Source organism: Mobula birostris, chromosome 29 (assembly GCF_030028105.1).
Source record: "Mobula birostris isolate sMobBir1 chromosome 29, sMobBir1.hap1, whole genome shotgun sequence".
NCBI classification, from domain to species: Eukaryota; Metazoa; Chordata; class Chondrichthyes; order Myliobatiformes; family Myliobatidae; genus Mobula; species Mobula birostris.
Genome location: NC_092398.1, coordinates 29888560 through 29908285, shown reverse-complemented (window position 1 = coordinate 29908285; position 19726 = coordinate 29888560). Strand labels below are relative to the sequence as shown.

At 47.1% G+C, this 19726-nt stretch overlaps 1 protein-coding gene across 7 annotated transcripts in view; it reads right to left on the bottom strand.

The window, feature by feature from the left end:
• Positions 1-19726, bottom strand: part of uba1 (ubiquitin-like modifier activating enzyme 1) — a 66926-nt gene that overhangs the window by 20507 nt on the left and 26693 nt on the right. For all 7 annotated transcript variants that reach the window (XM_072246755.1, XM_072246750.1, XM_072246754.1 and 4 more), the window contains 9 exons: positions 19218-19308; positions 19007-19139; positions 17322-17419; positions 13975-14121; positions 9094-9267; positions 7299-7406; positions 6290-6370; positions 4456-4611; positions 3777-3942 (listed from right to left, as the gene is read on the bottom strand). In XM_072246755.1, coding sequence (XP_072102856.1) covers positions 3777-3942; positions 4456-4611; positions 6290-6370; positions 7299-7406; positions 9094-9267; positions 13975-14121; positions 17322-17419; positions 19007-19139; positions 19218-19308 — 1154 coding nt within the window. The remainder of the gene's footprint in view (positions 1-3776; positions 3943-4455; positions 4612-6289; positions 6371-7298; positions 7407-9093; positions 9268-13974; positions 14122-17321; positions 17420-19006; positions 19140-19217; positions 19309-19726) is intronic.

Here is a 19726-nt window from a genome sequence, read left to right as displayed (position 1 = left end):
GAGTGAGAGCAGATGTGCGTGAAATGGGGAAGATGCGTTTAAGAGCAGAGTTGATAATGGAGGAAGGGAAGCCCCTTTCTTTAAAAAAGGAAGACATCTCCCTCGTCCTAGAATGAAAAGCCTCATCCTGAGAGCAGATGCGGCGGAGACGGAGGAATTGCGAGAAGGGGATGGCGTTTTTGCAAGAGACAGGGTGAGAAGAGGAATAGTCCAGATAGCTGTGAGAGTCAGTAGGCTTATAGTAGACATCAGTGGATAAGCTGTCTCCAGAGACTGAAAGATCTAGAAAGGGGAGGGAGGTGTCGGAAATGGACCAGGTAAACTTGAGGGGAGGGTGAAAGTTGGAGGCAAAGTTAATAAAGTCAACGAGTTCTGCATGCATGCAGGAAGCAGCGCCAATGCAGTCGTTGATGTAGCGAAGGAAAAGTGGGGGACAGATACCAGAATAGGCATGGAACATAGATTGTTCCACAAACCCAACAAAAAGGCAGGCATAGCTAGGACCCATACGGGTGCCCATAGCTACACCTTTAGTTTGGAGGAAGTGGGAGGAGCCGAAAGAGAAATTATTAAGAGTAAGGACTAATTCTGCTAGATGGAGCAGAGTGGTGGTAGAGGGGAACTGATTAGGTCTGGAATCCAAAAAGAAGCAGAGAGCTTTGAGACCTTCCTGATGGGGGATGGAAGTATATAAGGACTGGACATCCATGGTAAAAATAAAGCGGTGGGGGCCAGGGAACTTAAAATCATCGAAAAGTTTAAGAGTGTGAGAAGTGTCACGAACATAGGTAGGAAGGGATTGAACAAGGGGTGATAAAACTGTGTCGAGGTATGCAGAAGCGAGTTCGGTGGGGCAGGAGCAAGCTGAGACAATAGGTCGGCCAGGACAGGCAGGTTTGTGGATCTTGGGTAGGAGGTAGAAACGGGAAGTGCGGGGTGTGGGAACTATAAGGTTGGTAGCAGTGGATGAGAGATCCCCTGAGCAGATAAAGTCGGTGATGGTGTGGGAGACAATGGCCTGGTGCTCCTTAGTGGGGTCACGATCGAGGGGTAAATAAGAGGAGGTATCCGCAAGTTGTCGCTGTGCCTCGACAAGGTAGGGGTCAGTACGCCAGACTACAACAGCACCCCCCTTATCGGCGGGTTTAATAATAAGGTTAGGATTAGTGCGGAGGGAGTGGAGAGCAGAGCGTTCCGAAGGAGTGAGGTTGGAATGGGGACAAGGTGCGGTGAAGTCGAGACGGTTGATGTCCTGTCGGCAATTAAAATGGTAGGGCATTAAAGAATGCTTTAGAACAGAGGGATCCAGGAATAATGGTGCATAGTTCCCTAAAGATGGAATCTCATGTGGATAGGGTGGAGAAGAAAGCTTTTGGTTTGCTGGCCTTTATTAATCAGAGCATTGAGTATAGGAGTTGGGATGTAATGTTGAAATTGTATAAGGCATTGGTAAGGCCAAATCTGGAGTATTGTGTACAGTTCTGGTCACCGAATTATAGGAAAGATGTCAATAAAATTGAGAGAGTACAGAGGAAGTTTACTAAAATGTTGCCTGGGTTTCACCTCCTAAGTTACAGAGAAAGGTTGAACAAATTAGGTCTTTATTCTTTGGAGCGTAGAAGGTTGAGGGGAGACTTGATAGAGGTGTTTAAAATTATGAGGGGGATTGAGAGAGTTGACGTGGCTAGGCTTTTTCCATTGAGAGTAGGGGAGATTCAAACAAGAGGGCATGGGTTGAGAAATAGAGGACAAAAGTTTAGGGGTAACATGAGGGGGAACTTCTTTACTCAGAGAGTGGTAGCTGTGTGGAATGAGCTTCCAGCAGAAATGGTTGAGGCAAGTTCTATGTTGTCATTCAAAGTTAAACTAGATAGATATACGGACAGGAAAGGAATGGAGGGTTATGGGCTGACTGCAGGTCAGTGGGAATAGGATAGGGTAAGAGTTCGGCACGGACTAGAAGGGCCGAGATGGCCTGTTTCTGTGCTGTAATTGTTATATGGTTATAAGGCCTTTCAGCCCATCAAGCATATATTCACATAAATTGAATTTTATTCCCCACACCCCCAAACTCTACAATGAACAGTCCCAACCATGGTTGCAAAAAAGGTTGGGCATGGGGCTAGCACCCCATTCCGTAACAACCCAGTGCTGCAGAAGCACCAGAGGCTCTGGAGACCTCATCCCTGGGAGGGGAAAGATTTTTACCTGAAAGACTGATGCACGACAGAGGAATCTGGCAAGCTGCTGTTGGCGCCCTACACCCAAACAGCTGTGAAGGGCTTAAGAAGCCCCCCCCATCCACTATCCTCTGGCTTTGCCACCTACAGTACACACCGGGGCAAGTTACAGCAGCTAAGTAACCCATCAGCCTGGAGTTTCTGATGTAGCAGTGACCCTTAGTTCAGGGTTGCCAACCTGAAGTCCACGGACCCCTCAGTTAATGTAGAGGTCCATGGTATATAAAAAAGGTTGGGAACCCCTGCCTTAGTTGAACATCACACAGTTTAAGATTCACTTGGACCAACAGACCACCATGGAAGCTCATCTCCAAGTTGCCCAAACAGACCAGTAGAAGACCCAACAGGCACTTTGAAGGAGGGTCTGGGAAGGGAAGTTTGCCTGATGTGTTGTACATGGTTTATTACTGTCGTATATACTAAGGTACAGTATAAATCTGTTGCAGACAGATTGCTCCCTACACTAGTAGACTGTAGTACAAAGGAAAGGATACACACACACACACAGTGCCACTTTATTAGGTACAGGAGTGGAACCCATTGTGGTCTTCTGCTGCTGTAGCCCAAGGCCTGACGTGCTCTGCGTTCAGAGATGGTTTTCTGCACACCACTGCCGTAACACACGGTTATTCGAGTTACGGTCATGTTTCTGCCAGCTTGAACCAGTCTGGACATTCTCCTCTGACCTCTCTCATTAACAAGGTGCTTTCAACCACAGAACTGCAGCTCAGCAGATTTTTGTTTTTCTCCACACCACTCTCTGTAAACGCTAGACCCCAGAGCAGAGGCTCCGAACCTTTTTTATGTTGGGAATCCCTGCTCTAGAGTTTAGAGGCTTGTGCGTGATAATCTCAGATCATCAACAGTCTGAGAGGTACTCGAACCACCCCACCTGGCACCAACAATTATTCCACAGTCAAACTCATGTGGCTCATATTTCTTCCCACCTCTTGACCCTATCTACATGCTTTTATGCACTGAGTTCCTGACACATGATGGGCTGATTAGATATTGGCATTAACAAGGTTATAGAGAGAGTACAGTGCAGATAGAATAAATATATCTCACGGGGCACAGTGAGGTAGATAAATTGAGAGATCTTTAGTGTAGGAACATAGGTTCAAGAGTCTGATAACAAGTGGGTCAAGAAGCTGCCCTTCAGCTTGGTGGCATCTGCTTTCAGACTTTTATATCTTTTGCCTAACAGGAATGTAGGGTGGGTGGGGTCCATGATTATGTTGGCTGTATCCCCCACCCCACCCCCACATCAGTAGAGGGCAAGAGTTGCACAAAGAAGGGCTGCATTTGAATTGGATGCTATCTACGGTCTACGGGGGAAAGAATGCACGAGTTGAGAGCTTGTACAAAGAGCCAGCAAACAGACAGAGGGTTAAACAGTCTAGGGTGGGTGCAGGGGGGGGAAGAATGGATTTGTGCCAGATGCATTCTTGAAAAGGGAATTCTCTTCCCCTTAGTTCTAAAGTTGACCACAAGCAAGGGCACCAGGAATGTGGCCAAGAGACAGGAGGTACTCACTGGCATCGACATTGTCTAGTGCATTGGCCACACCGTCCAGAGCTTCGAAAAAGTCGTCGTCATAGATCCTCTCAGTGTCAGGTCCGACGCGGTTCTGGTGTGCCGTGACTCGAATGTTCGGATTCATCTGCTTCACGGCAGCAGCTGCCGTCTCAGACTTCATTTTCTAGGAGAGGTGAAAATGATCACTATCAATGACTGTATCAGTGCCACATTCCTCTTCCCCCATCCACTGAACTTTCCCATGACCCCTTGAGCTCAATCCGCACTCCATTTCCTTCGACTCCCTCAGCAGAACCGAAGGTCAACCGGTTTGGGAGAAGCTTCTGACTGGAAACAGCTGCCAAGCGGCTAGCCCACACTCACAGATCCATGCTGCATTACAAATGCCCGACTTGTGCTCAGTCTGTACATTCAGACGAGGGCTTGGGATAACGGTGGGAGCGATTTGCCGGCTGTTACAAGGCTGTAGGCACCTTGTGCCAGACAGAGATTCTGTATACCACCTCAGATATGAAAAGAATCCGGCCATGAACTGACAAGAACTCTTACTGCTCACGGCAGTGCTGGGTCACAATTACAGTGGGGCGAAGGGCACCTTAACACCCCCATGAAGATTTGAATGAGAATGCTTCCTTGCACCATCCCTCACATCTCTCCCCTACCACCACCTTCTCACCGTCACATCCCAGGGTCTGAAGAGGAACTGGCGGTTGAGATTAGACTTCTCGATGGTGTCCATGTCGGTGACGGTGAGTTCACCCCCTTCACCGCAGGCCAGGCCGATCATGGCAAAATTCTTCAGCAGCTCGCAGCCTATGGCGCCGGCACCCACCTGTGCAGAGATAAAAGACCAGTCACGGGTGGGTAGGGCTGTACAGGCGATGTCACACCACGGAGTGGCAGCTCCCCAGTTTATAGAAAACACCCTCCCTGCAGCCTTAACCCAGGGAGTGTGTGATGGGATGGTGGGGGAGCTTCACTTGGTGTCTGACCCTGGGAGTGTATGATGGGATGGCGTGGAGGGAGTTTCACTCTGTGTCTGAAGCCGGGAGTGTGTGATAGGACAGTGTAGAGGGATGTTGCATTACAGTTGTAAATCACAGACCATTCAGCCCAACCCATCCCTGCCAATCATGCCCAACAAAGTCAGTCCAATAGTCTTCTAAACCCTTCCCCTCTATGTACTAGACCAAGTGTCTTAGATCCAGTAGGAGATTGCTATTGTGTCGAGCAGCATGTGTGGTGGAAAGGAAATGTTGACACCCCAGTGCAGAGTTGACCCAAAATGTCAAGGATCCCATCCTTCCAGCAAATGCTTTATCACTTGAGCCCAGCATCTGCAGGATAAGGTTGGTAATTGTGGGAGGGTGAGACTATACTGTGTGTAGTGGACACACAGTGTCCTCTGTAGGGCTATGTGATACTGGCAACTGAGGACCGTTCAGGAGAGACTTGGGTGATAAGAGGGATATCTTCTCCCAGGACGGATCTAAGTTGTAAGTTTAGAATCTGGAATAGAGGAGATGCTGAGGGGAGTCCAATTGGGAGATGTTTCCATTAGTGGGCAAGACTCGGGGAAGGGACACTGTTACAAGGTCATTTATAGAACACACAACAGTACAACACAGTTCATCTTGGTATTAAATATCCCTGATATATCTGCCTCTACCACCACCCCTGGCAGTGTATTCCACGAACCCACCACTACCTAATGTCACCTCTACACTTTCCTCCAATCACATTAAAATGATGCCCCCTCATATTCGCCGTTTCTGCCCTGGGGAAAAGGTGCTGGGTGCCCACTCAACTTTGAGGGCCGAAGGGCCTGTATTGTGCTGTAGGTTTTCTATGTTTCTATTTCTACTTAGCGATACAGCATCCCTTCCCAACCCAAGAGCCACGGCACACCAGCAACCCCCGACAAACCTGATCACAGGACAATATATAATGACCAACTAACCTACCCAGTATGTCTTTGGATTGTGGGAGGAAATTGGAGGGCCTGGGGAAAACTCACCATCCCACAGGGAGGACGTATAGAGACTCCTAACAGAATGGCACCGGAATTGAACTCCAGGATGCTGTAATGGCATCACCGTCATGTTTTTTTTTTGCGCACACCGGTCATTACAAATTAGAGGGAACTTGTCTCTAGCTAAAGAAATTCCCCTTCGTCTCTGTTCTAACGGATCGTCCTTGTATACTGAAGTTCTGTCCTCTGGTTCTAGACTCCTCCATTATAAGAAACATGTTCTCCACGTCCAGTCTATCAATATTTGATAGATTTCAATGAGCTCCCCCCCAACCCCCATTCTTCTGAGCATCAGTGAGTACAGGCCCAGAGCCAAACACTCCTCATATGTTAATCCTTTCATTCACGGAATCATTCTCATGAACCCCTAGGCCCTCTCAAATACACACTTTCTTTGATAAGGGCCCTAGTCTGTTCACAGCTCTCCAAGTGTGGTCTGACCAACACCAGCACATGCATTCGGGGTCTGAGCACTTACCAGGAAATATTTCAGCTTTGACAGTCGCTCCTGCATGGCTGCACCGAACACTGCAATCTGCCCATCGTAGCGACAGTTCCTCTGAATGGAGGGAGATAGAGCAGAATAGGAATGATCAAACAGAATGGGAATCTGTGCACAAACCTCAGTCAGAGATTCAGCACAAAAGAGGCCCTTCCCTCCATTGAATGCATGCCAGCCAATTCAAACCCTGGTTTGCTCTCACTGCACCAACCCTACATGTTGATCACAGGGTGCCAGGACTTTTGAGGTTGAGACCAAGCCAGAGAATGTGCTGGAGTTGGGGGTGTCGTGGAAACATGCAAACTCTATGCAGGTGGTGCCCCAGGTAGGTCAAGCTTAAGCACCTGGGGCTATGCAATGACGCTGTTCCACTGAGGATACCCCAGTTAGTTCAGATGCTACAAGGTGGTGGTGGGGGGGAGAGAGAGACAGACACAGAGTTCCTGGTTCACAACCCCCATGCGAAGCACTGGCAATTCCTCCCCGCTCTGTTGCACCCATCCTATAGATTTTTATTCCAACCCATTTTGTTCTCGCAAATTCTATCCCACATCTACACACCGAGGGCCGATCAACTCCAGAGGCATACAGCCACACACACGCACACATGGACAGTGGCAGAGGCCAGGATGAATCCTAGGATCGCTGCAGTTGTGAGGCAATGGCTGCACTGATCTTATCTGGGATCCAGTTTGATCAATGCTGCCTGTGACAACTGGATCAAGTGTGAGGGCGGGGGGTCATTTTCGAACATGGGGTGCCTCTGGTAAGGAGACCGGTCTGAGAAGGAGACAACAACAACTTCAAACATGACTCTGCTGGGTCCTTTCATGCTCTCCCATTACAGGAGGGGTTCCACTGAAACAAACAAGGACGTAATCCAGCCCCTGCCTAAAACCACACGGATGTTGACGCCAGAAAACCGCTCCCTGGGAAGCTGCTAACACGCGCACTGGATACCCGGCTTTCGATGGGGCAGACTTACAAAGTTGCAGTCTTCATGGGTGAGCTGGGGCTCGTCGTCCTCGGGCAGGGACTCCAGGCAGTCGAAGTACAGCCACTGCTGGATGGGCGTGAACTTGCCAGTGCAGGACTGAAGTTTGCAAAGAGGAGAGACAGAGGAGGTAGTCAGCAGCAGGCAGTACAATACTGAAAGATCCAGAAGACCCGAACCTCCCCACATACAGGCCTTTTCAGCCCACTTCAGATTTTCTATACCAACTTCATTTCACAGCATGCCCTCCCTTGTCTACACACTGGTCATTCAGGCGATCACTAAGGACGTTATTGTGAGAATCTCTGCCTCCGCCACCCCCTTGTAGATTCCAGATTCCTTTGGGTGGGAAAAAAAAATACATTTTCAGATACCCTCTGCCGATTAGCCTAAACTTGTTCGTGGGTTTGATAGTTCAGTCCAGGTATCAAAGTGGACTAACGTGGCCATAGACACCATAACTGGTGCAGACACAGGCTCTTTGGTCCAAGTTTTCCATGCCAAAGCTGTCCATTAACACTAACCCGACTTGTCTGCCTTTGGTCCATCTCTCTCCAAACCTTTCCAATCCATACATCTGCTCACCTGTCATCTAAATGCTGGAATTGTACCTATTATTACCATTTCCTCTGGCAGCTCTTGTAAGACACAGCATAGGAGGAAATGGCAAACCACTTCTGTAGAAAAATTTACCTAGAACAATCACAGTCAAGGAGACCAAGATCACCTGTGTCATAAGACACACGACACAGCAGATAATGATTACGACGATGAACCTGGGCAAAATGCTATGACTGCCTACCTTACCTGTATCTCAAGTTTTAATAAATTTCTGAAGGTTATCCCAGGGCTTCCAGCTCTCCAGAGAAGATATCCGCAGCCTAATGCAATCTTCGTAATGCCAGTAACACAGCGTTTATTTCTTCTGCATTCTCTCTGGTTTGCTCTTCATAGTACAGGAACGAGAATGGCACACAAGGCAGTATTCATGAAAGTCCTTACAATGCAAAATGGGAACTGTTGTGGTCACAGGGGGAACATGCAAACTCCACAAACAGACTGGGATCGAACCATGGTTCTTAGGGTACAGTCCAGCAAACAATCATTTGTCCATTATGTGTCATGTTGTATGACATGGGCAATCATGGTCTTTCCATGACCATGACTGTTCTTGGCAAATCTTCCTACAAAAGTGGTATGCCACTGCCTTCTTCTGGGCTGTGCTTTTACAAGACTGGTGACCCCAGCCATCATCAATACTCTTCAGAAATTGTCTGTCTGGCGTCAGTGGTCACATAACCAGGACTTGTGATATGGACCAGTTGCTCATACGAACATCCACCACCTGCTCCCATGGCTTCACGTGACCATGACTGGGGGGGGGACTCAACGGGTGCTACACCTTGTCCAAGGGTGACCTGCAGGCTAACAGAGAGAAGGAGCTCCTTACACCTCACTTGGTAGAGACTCATCTCCACCCTGCCTGCGGTGGAAAGGGTGAGCAGGTTCAACCTCCCAACACCTCAAAGTTCAATAATTTCTGCCCCACTGCCATCAGGTTCTTCCCTTAGCATCAGCTTGGACTAATATTTCCCTCAACTTGCACTAAAATCATGCAGTTTTATTTTGCCATGTATAACTTCACTTAATACAACTCAGCAAAAGCGATTTTTCCCAGCATCAATACTGTGCATATGTTATAAATGTCCAGAATTGGGAGGGGGTGGGGGAGTCATGGCTGGTTCACGTTTGTCGTGGGCATACATTTATATTCCACACAAAGTACCTTCATCACTTCCTGCGCCGCCACCCCACCTATGAAGGCGTTGATGGGGGCCAGGTCTCCCGCTGCCACATAGGACATCTTCCTGATTAGGGCCTCGTTCAGTTCCATGCGGCTGCAGGACGGCGCCTTCTCGTTTACTCCCTTGGTCAGATTGAGCAGCTCATCGGCATCACCCTGGTAGGGGTAGGGAAGGGGAAGCAGAGGAGGAAAAAGGATTAGACTGGTAATACGCACAAAACGCTGCAGGAATAAATGCAACTGCAGATTTATTCTTGTTTAGGGTTAGACAGATAACTGTTATATATTGCACAGAGCAATGGAGTAGTATGATTAAACCCGAGTTACGGCTGATTTATACTTGTGCGTACTAGCTTACACCGCAGCCTACATAAATGGGCTACGCCATTGTGAGCATTTATACTTATGTGTTGGTGTGTCTGCATCGCTCTGCAATTCACCGGCAAAACGCTAGTTGCCGGTGGGGTTTCTATGCCACTGTGTTGAGTTTCTTCGTGTTGAAACTTAACACGAGGAAACTCAAACTTCAAACAATGGCGACTGAAACTGAAGGAGGGTGAATTTTCTGTGCTTGTCCAGCCACTGAGAGACATGGACAAGAAAATGCATTTCAAATATTTTCAAATGTCAGCAGGTAGATTTGACGATTGGGTTCATCAACTCCAACCATTTATTTCGCAGTTGTACGCACAATATACTCAGAGACTGGCAATCACCATTCCAGTTTTAGCTTCAGGTGGAAGTCAACAGGCTGTGGCAGCTAGCTACAAATTGGCGTCAAGCACAGGGTCCTCCATAATTTCGGAGGTCTGTAAAGCTTTATGGAAAGCATTGCAGCCAGAGTTCCTTCCCTGCCCTTCAGTCGCCCGATGGGAAGCTATTGCAGCGTAGGAGGAAATGCGATGCTACCAAGTGGCCCAATCGCAGCTGTTGCAGTCTGCGTCGCTGCAACACGTAGTTACATTTTTGGGGATATGCACGTCAGGCCACAGCGTAGGGTACGCAGCTACGCTGTACCTACGGCTTTGATTGACGCACAAGTATAAATTGGCCTCTATGTTTGCAATGGTACATGCTGGCTTATTTAGCATGGGAGCTACGATCCAGGCCCACAATCAATCAGCCACATGTGCGCATATTTGCCACTTTCTGGCATTGATCTAACACAGTTCAGTAATGACACAGTCAGTTAAACAGGCTTACAAAGAGAGAGACCAATTTGCCCATGTTTGGCCCCTGAATGAACACTACCTCATTCTCTTTTTGCACTGCTTTTTTAATTTATATACACATATGCATAGACACTTCCTTGTGTGATCCACAGTTTATGTACTGTAGCTGCATAACAAATTTCTCAACACATGCTAGTGATATCAAACCCGATTCCCCTCCAAATCATTTCTATCCACACACCTGTCCAAATGTCTTTTTAACTGTCCCTGCCTCTACCAACCACTTTCTTCGGCAGTTCGTCCCACATACCCACTGCCCCTTGCATTTCCCTCTCACCTTAAACATATGCCATGTTTCTCTCACCCTAAACATAGGCTCCCCACTCTGGGGAAGACGGGCCCTTGGCCTTATGATATGAAGTCAGCCCTCAGTGTCCTTCACTCCAGGGAACAGCACTGTCCATTCAATCAAGACCCTCAGTACAAGTATCATCCTTTCTGCATCCTCTCCATCCTTCCTAAAATTGGACGAGCAGAACTACCAACAACACTGCGTGATCTCACAAATGAGTTGAACAGTTGTGAAGTGACCCATACTCAATGTCCTGATGAAGGCCAGCACATCAGATGCCTTTGTTCCCACCATGTGTGCCTGTGCCAGGACTTTCAGACCATCATGTCCTACATCTCTGTTTTATTTCAATCCGCAGAGTCCCACCACGTACTGCGCAGCTCCATCCCCCGATTCAACCAGGTGAAGGGGGCAGTTCAATCAAGATAAAGTATATTGATAAAGTATATTGGCACTGGAATGCACGGCAACCTTGAGCAAACCCACTGTGTGCTTCATTGTAAATTAATTATCAAAGTGCACACAAATAACTTTTGCAGGCATACACGGTAAATCTAACAAACACAACAGAATCAGTTAAAGACCACACCCAAATGGATGGCCAAAATGTACAAAGGACAAGAAACCACGGCGATAAAATGAGAAAAAATAATTATAAATAAACAGAGAACATGAGATGAACAGTCTCTGAAAGTGAGTCCATTGGTTGTAGGAACAGTTCAGTGATGGGGTGCGTGAAGTTATCTCTGGTTCAAGTTGAGGGGTAATAACTGTTCCTGAGTATTTTCCTTCTGATGGCAGCAGAGAGCATGACCAGGGTAGTGATGGGGGTCCACGACGATTGATGTTGCTTTTCTGCGACAGCACTCTATGTCAATGTGCTAAATGGTGTGGAGGGCTTTACCCATGATGGACTGGCCCATATTCACCACTATTTGTAGGATTTTTCATTCAAGGGTACCGGTATTTCCATACTAGGCGATGATACAACCAGAAAGTATACCTGACCGTTTTAGATATATTGCTGAATACTTGCAAGCTTCTACAAAGAAGCAGAGGTGCTGCTGTGCTTTCTTCATAATTGTACTCGCGCTGAGCCCAATACTGACCCTCTGAAACGATAACACTGGGGTATTTAAAGTTGCCCATCTTCCCCACCTCTGATCTCCTGACGAGGACAGGCTCATGGACCTGCGGTTTCCTCCTCCTGAAGTCACAAATCAGCTTGGCCATGCTGACATACAGGGACTATTGTCATGGCATCACTCAGCCAGATTTTCAGCCTCCCTCCTATATGCTGATTTGTCTCACCTTTGATTCTGGTGTCATCAGCAAACTTGAATATGGTAATGGTGCTTAGCCACACATCATAAGTGTAAAGCAGTGGGCTAGGCACACAGCCTTGTGGTGCACCTATGCTGATGGAGGCTACGGAGATTTTGTCAATCCGAACTGACTGGGGTTTGCAACTGAGGAAACAGTGGATCCAATTACACAAGGAGGTATTGAGGCCAAAGTCTTCAAGCTTGTTAATCAGTTTTGAGGGGATGATAGAATTGAATGCAGAGATGTAGTTGCTAAAGAGCACCCTGACATGTGCATCTCTGCTGTCCTGATGTTCCAGGGTTGAGTGAAAAGCCAAAATGTTATCTGCTGTGGACCCATTTTGCTGGTAGGCAAATTGAAGCAGAACCAGGTCACATCTGAGGCAGTTAATTTGTTTCATCGCCAGCCTCTCAAAGCACCCCATCACAGTGGATGCAAGTGCTACTGGACGATAGCCATTGTGGCAAGTTACCTCGTTCTTCTTAGGAGGCGGTAAAATTGAAGCCCGCCCAAAGCAGGTGGATACCTCAAACTGCCGAACTGGGAGATTGGTGAACGTTCCAACCAGTTGATCAGATAGCTCTTTAGCACTCATTCAAACTGCTCTCAAGTCTGAGAAGAAAACTGCCACTTTTATACAGAATTGGGGATAGCGATCATTATACTTTAAATTGTACATGTTTGAATTCCTTACTCACAAGATCAATCACCATTCACAAAAGAAGTGTGGTGACCAATGGAAATTTCAGGCGGACAGCTGATGATACCTTGAAGTTAGTAAAGACACCAGTTTCACACTCTTCCATTATTCTTGTCCTATCTCTGGCACCCCCATTAGGCAAACATGCACTATGTTTTGGGAAGAACTTTCTGGAAAAGTCTCACTACAGAGGTCTCACTTGTTTGACATTGCCACAATCATCCCAGTCGATCTCGTCTGTAATAAGCAGAGCTGTCTCAGGCAGTCTCACTCGATGAGTGCTCCAGGCTGTCCTTGTCTTACCACAACATCCACACATGACAAATACATATGGAAGGAGCTAAAGATGGCGTCAGAGGTTTTTGCAGACCAGGCGACTTCTTCCAGTTCATCTGTGAAACAGCTTAAATCTAATGTTTTCATGTCTTTTCTTTCCCCTTTTCTGGGGTCCTGTTGGGAGTCCATAATCTACAGCTGCGCTCAGACTACGTTCTACATGGGCTGTGGGTTCTCGCCGAGCGGCCTGCACTTCAGTATCCCCAGGTGCAGCTTGGAAGACGCCCCCTTCAGGGTGGGCGACCTGATTCCTCGCCACCTGAAGCATCATGGGAGATCAATACATCAAGGCTGTTGGAGGCCTCCACTTTCTCTCTCTCGATGCTGAGAGCCTGTTGGCTCCAAGTTGGGGGAACTCAAATAAGCGACGATGCGCATTGTAACATTGAAACAGCAAGCTGTCGGCCTCCCCTCTCACTGTGGCAGGAGCGATACCTCTCCCCCCACCCCGGTTAGGGAGATCGAGAGCCTGTTGAGATGGGACACTCAGTAATTTTTGAAGGGCTATAGATCATGGTCTTCGGGAGCTTGGTTTTGCTTGCATGATGGGTTGGGGGTGGGCCCTGATACTTTTGCTGCTGCTTGTGCATGGGAGGGGGTTGGGGGCTTTGGGGTTCTAACATTTTTCTATGATTCATTTATTGGGATTTCTTTTCTTGTTTCATGGATGTCTGTGAAGTAGGATTTCAGGCTGCATACTGTACACATTCTGTGATATTAAACTGAACCATTGAATCTGAACCTTCCAAATGAGATGAGATTTGAACAGAGGAATCCAGTGCCATCACCAACACAACAGACCAGACGTTGTCACTCCACATTATCACAGACACACAAACACAACCCTCTACCCCCTCACATAAAGGTCAGTAGTACACACATCACTTCAAAGCAAGGAGTGAGGGGCTGGGAACTTCACTTCGAAACTCCTCCTCTACCCCATGGCTGCACCCAAATCCCAGAGTGCGCTCTTGTACCTGATGCCAAGGCCGGGGCAAGTTAGAGTTCTTCTTCACAAACTCGTGCAGGGCCTGGAAGCCAAGGTGCATCTGCGGGGGATTATTGAACTTGGCGAAGTCTGTGATCAGGATATCCGGTGCTTCCAACGAGGTTTTGAGGGATTTCTAGGGGAAGACAGTAAACAAGGTAAAGAATCAGACCATATATTGATTGCAGCAGATCGCCGGCCTGTCAGTGCTTGACCTCAACTCTACTCATGACGGTATTGTGTCAAGGTAATGCGACTCTGCTATAGAAAGAATGTTAGTTATTCAGCTGCAAACAGCTGAAAAGATTGATGAGAACATTGCTGGGACTGGTGCTTTCCCTGTCAAAGTTGTGCATGCCTATGATATGCTACAAGTAAGTTTTTCCTTGAACTTGTGCACACATACTGTCCATGTGACATTAACTCTATTTTGATTTTAATCTGGTACATTTGTAGTCAAGACCTATGCCATAGTTTGGGGAGGAGGAAGGCTGTTAAACACAAAGGGAAAATACAGTTAAAGGCAGGACCCTTAACAGCCCTGAGCTACCATCAAGTAAGAGAGAAAGAAGCCTGAAGTCCCACCTCACCAAGTTGAAGAAACGACTTCCTTTCAACCATTCAGTTCTGGAACCAACCTGCATAACACTAATCACTAGTTTAGCAACACCTTAATCACTCTGCCTAAAATTATCCTTGCTTGTTTTATGTTCTTTTGTGTAACGTTTGTGTAGAATCTACAGTATCGTGCAAAAGTCTTGGGCACATTTATTTATAGCTAGGATGCCCAAGACTTTTACACAGTACTGTGGAGCAGAGACAGGGTTTGCAAATCTGGCAGGAGCAAAAGGTGTTGGGAATGCCCTGGTGGAGCGCCGTGGGAGGGGTGTAAGGCAGGTGGCAGAGAAAGAGTGCCAGGGTGGGGAGATGGCATGGGCACAGACACACCCAGCTCCAGAACAGTAAAGGTCATTTGATTCCAAACAATTAGTTTATTGATTATTACAAAATGTCTGTTGCCTCCAGCTCTCTGCCTTTTCCCAACTATGATTCCCCTCTCTTTGCCTCTTTCCCACTCTCAGTCCACAATAGAGACCCATATCAGAATCAGGTTTATCATAAGGTTAAGGTTCATTTTTATTATTAAAGTATGCAACTTGAAATTCTTCTCTCAAGCTGTATACTTTAATAAAAAAAAACTTTAACCTCATCACTCACGTCATGAATCTTTTCTGCAGCAGCTGTACAGTGCAACACAAAATTAGTACAGTCTTTCCTATGTACATGTGCAAACTGTTAAGTGCTGAGACTTAACTGTTAATGTGCTAAGACTTTGTCTTTCTTTGAATGCTGAATACCTGTGAAGCTGCTGCAAGTTTTTCATTGCTCCTGTGCATACACTGAGAGCATGTATGCACAATGGTGGGGAGAGAGGAGATGTTAAGGAGGGGTAGGTTTATTCAGGTTGTACTACAATTTATGAGTATTAGGGGGAGTTTAGGTGGGCTGGGACTTTATACCCTGGAGTGTAGTGGACAAAGCTCACGGGTAGAACATATAATACATTAAATGTACCTTTCTTACAGACAGTGGTGAGAATTGAACCCTGACTGATTTTAAACTGTAAAGGAGCATGCATGTTCGCCCTGTGACAGTGCGGGTTTCCTCTGGGTGGTCCCGTTTACTCCCCCATTCCAAAGAGGTATGGGTTAAGTTCTGGGCATGCTATGTTGGTGCCACTTCATTTGTGAGCTTCCCCCAAGCACATACTTGGACCGTGTTGGCTGTTGGCACAAGCGACATTTCACTGTATGCTCCAATGTACAGGTGACAAATAAAACCACTCTTCACAGAGGTGCGTCGAATAATATAGGCAGTGGGGTGGAGATACGTCTCTACCAAAGAAGGTGCAAGGTGCTCCTTCCCTCCGCTAACCGGCAGGTCACTCTTGAGCAAGGTGTAGCATCTGCTTAGCAACAACCACCCCCACCCCCCTACCAGGGTCATGGGAGCAGGTGGTGGATGGTTGTACGAGCAGCCAGCGCACGTCACAAATCCTGGTTGTGCGACCACTGACGTCAGGCAGACAATATCTAAAGAGTTTGATAATGGTTGGGGTCACCTGTCTCGTAAAGACACTGCCCAGAAGGCATGGAAAACCACTTCTGATGAAGCATTTGTCATGAACGATCATGGTCATCGGATCATGACCACCTACGTCATAACGATGATGATAGAATATTAAGGGACATGGATAGGGCAAACGTACTTACGTTTGGACATGGAAAGGGAATGCAAACCAGAAGGCTTAGGTTTAAAGTGTGGGGGTTGGAGGTTTAAAAGAGACCCAAGCAGCAGTATTTCGTGCAGAGGTTGATGTGTATATGGAATGGGCTACCTGAAGCAGTAATGTCAGGAGGAAAGAATAGTGAGAGCCAGAGGCGGTCTTCCCTAGACTTATGCAGCCAAGGAAACCGGGGGTTTCATAGTAAATAGGGATGTGGATCGTGCAGACCAAAGCAGAGACATGAAATGCAGCAACACCCAATATTCAGTAACTTGACTAATTATGTTCTAGCATACACCTGTGGATAATCTTTTACTCTGTCATCAGGTCCTAGTTTGTTATTTAATTAAGTCTTTCTGTAGTCACCATTCTGTTATCAAAATATAGCTTTGCTGGGAAATCTTATCAACTGAGAATGTCAATGCTGTACTAAGTTCTCATCCGGGTAGATCAGCTTTGGTTGGACTTGTGGTGCGCACAGTTTTCAATAAATCGCCTCCTCTTCTAACCAACTCCTTGTGATCTTTTGCATATGGAACTGGTTGCCAGAAGTGGTCAAGACAGATACGATAACAGTGACATTTGGACAGGTAGGATAGGAAGGGTTCAGAGGGACAGAGGCCAAATGGCACCAGTTCAGATGGAGCATTTTGTTGAGCACTTATTTCCTTGCTGTATCACTCTGACTATCACACACCAGTGAAACAATTCAGATAGGTGTCAAATACAGATGTGCAGGAAATTTACGAGGGAATCTTTCAAGTCTTAAGTCCTGGCATGCCCACAAGCCCAAAAGCACCAGAGGAGGTGGTGCTGCTGCTCAAGGGAGAAGGTAACTTACCCAGGGAGAGGGAGGGTGTACATTAGTGTGTATCTGTGTCCCCCACCCCAGCTCTTCTCCCCTTCCTGCTGGCAGGTTTCTCCTGCGTTCCAAAGCAGCTTAATGTCTCTATGGATGCTGCTCCCATTGGGATTGCTGAACAAGCAGCCTCTCAAGTCAATAAAAACACAACCATAAATTTTCAGTCCGAATATTGATAGGCACTTACAAATTTTAGCTTCTTGGCCATTTTGACCTGAGTGACGATTCCACCACGGACGTAGTCAGAGAAGCCAGAGGTATCGCAGATGCTGAAGGTGTAGGGTCCTGTGAGGTGAGACGGGAAGAAGGTGAAGTTACCAGAGTGTGTTAACAGGGACAGGTGTTTTCTCATGCGAGTGCTGCGCATGAACCCAGGCTAGCCGGCAACACTCTGCAGGTGTGTGAGGACAAGACCTTAACAGTGCCTGTCAAATCTATAAGACAGGCACGACTACATATATTATCAACAGCTCTCGGGACTGGCAAATGTTAGACCACAAGGCCCATCAAGTCTGCTCCACCATTTGATCTCAACCTCATTCTTCTGCCCTCTTCCCAATACCTTTGAAGCTCTTACTAATCAAGAACCTATCAACCTCCAAAGCCCCACTTTGCCATCTGTGGTAATGAATACCACAGATTCACCAAGCCATTGGCTAAAGAAATTCTTTCCCATTTGTTTTAAAACAATGTCCTTCCATTTGGCCACAAGCTTCCCCCACCACTGGATTTGCACATCAGGTAACATTTTCCATAAAGCGTGGGGACTTTCTCCTCAGCAATGGTTGGTAGTGATTTATTTAACAACAGTACTGAGTTTATCTTTTCTTTTGTAAATGTAATGCCACACTAGCAATAAATTATGTGTTGGAAATTGCCTTGAGCTCTCTGGTCCACCATTTATAATCACCTTGTATCGGACTTCCGTCACACCAGCAGTAAGAGCGACAGATACATGGATGATAAAAAAAACTGGGGGGTCATGTAGGAGGGAAGGTTTAGGGTGATCGCAGAGGAGGTTAAAAGGTTGGCACATCATGGGCCAAAGGACCTGTAGTGCAGTCATGCCCCAAGTATTAATGATGCAGCTTGCAATAATTTGAAAATCCTGATGGCTTCACTTCTGGCTGGTTTTGAGGTCCAGAACTTAAATGAAAAGTGGGCATTAGAGTGCAAGCGGGACAGGGCTATGGACTAGGAGAACAGGGTTTGGTTCTGAATGCACCAGGAGTCGGGGAGATTGAAAGTTTTGTGGGCAGAGTGACTACGTCTGTAGTTTCCATTTAACCTCACCAAGAGCACTGGAACACGATGATGTTATATATCATGTCTGGACAAAGCTTAAAGACTGAAATTATACACAAAATGCTGAGGAATTCAGCAGGTCAGGTAGCACCAATGATGGGGGGGGAAAAAAACAATCGACGTTCCAGACCGCGACCCTTCATAGGGACACTGCCTGACTCTCTGATCAGGACATGCCTGACCTACTGAGTTCCTCCATTTCCAGCAGAATCTCTCTTAAGATTGCAGATAGCTGGAATTCATTGAAATAGCCACTTTAAGGTATTACACAAGAGCCTGAGATGTTTACACTAAACTGAGATTTAAAGGGACAAGAGTTGGGAAGCGGGGCCCAAGAAACTCTAGAGCAGGAGCTCCCAACCTTTTACATGCCATGGATCAATACCATTTAGCAAGGGGTCCATGGACCCCAGGTTCAGAACCCCTGCTCTAGAAGGTGGGAAATGGGAGCCAGAATATCAGGATTTCTAAGTAACTGGACAGGGGATTATCAGTTTTCTCGGCTGGTCCCTTTAAATGCAGGGGGAGGCGGCCGTCTGAGCGAGGAGCAGTCGGGCGTGCACTGACCTAGGACTTTGATCTCCACTGGGTCACACTGGTTCAGCTCCTGCATGCCCTGGATCTCGGTGAAGGTAACAAAGTCGCCTGTCTGGAACCCATGCCGGGCCTCGTCCAGGCAGGTCACCACCCCGGGATTGTCCTGAAACACAGGGCAGTGGTGTCAGTGATGGACGGGAGGGCAAAGAGGAGATCTGAACAAAGGGGACTCAATACCTACCTTAGTGATCATTGAGATCATGGCACTCAGAGGCTGCTCACCATTGGTGTCCAACACTATCATCTCCTCACCAAAGTCACAGAACAGTTGCCTGGGGAGCAGAAGAAACGAGGGTTTAGTTATTAGCAACAGAGCTGGTTTAAGTCACAGCTCAGTAGCCTACAGTCAGGTTGAGTTGCACATTGTAGAGTACAATCACAGAGCACAGAAACAGGCCATTTGGCTCACCACGTCAATGCTCATTCAGAGACAGCATGGAAGAGTCTACTCTGACCCAATGAGCCACATGCCCAGCAAATCACCTATTTAACCCTAGTCTAATCACAGACAATATACAACGACCAATTAACCGAAGCACCAACCAAATCTTTGGACTGTGCCAGGAGGAAACCGAAGCACCCAGAGTAGCCATGGGGAGATTGTACAAACTCCGTACAGGCAGCGGTGGAAAATGATCCAGTAGGTTTCAATAAGGTTTCTGCTTCTTCTCCTTTTTCCAGGCACGCCAT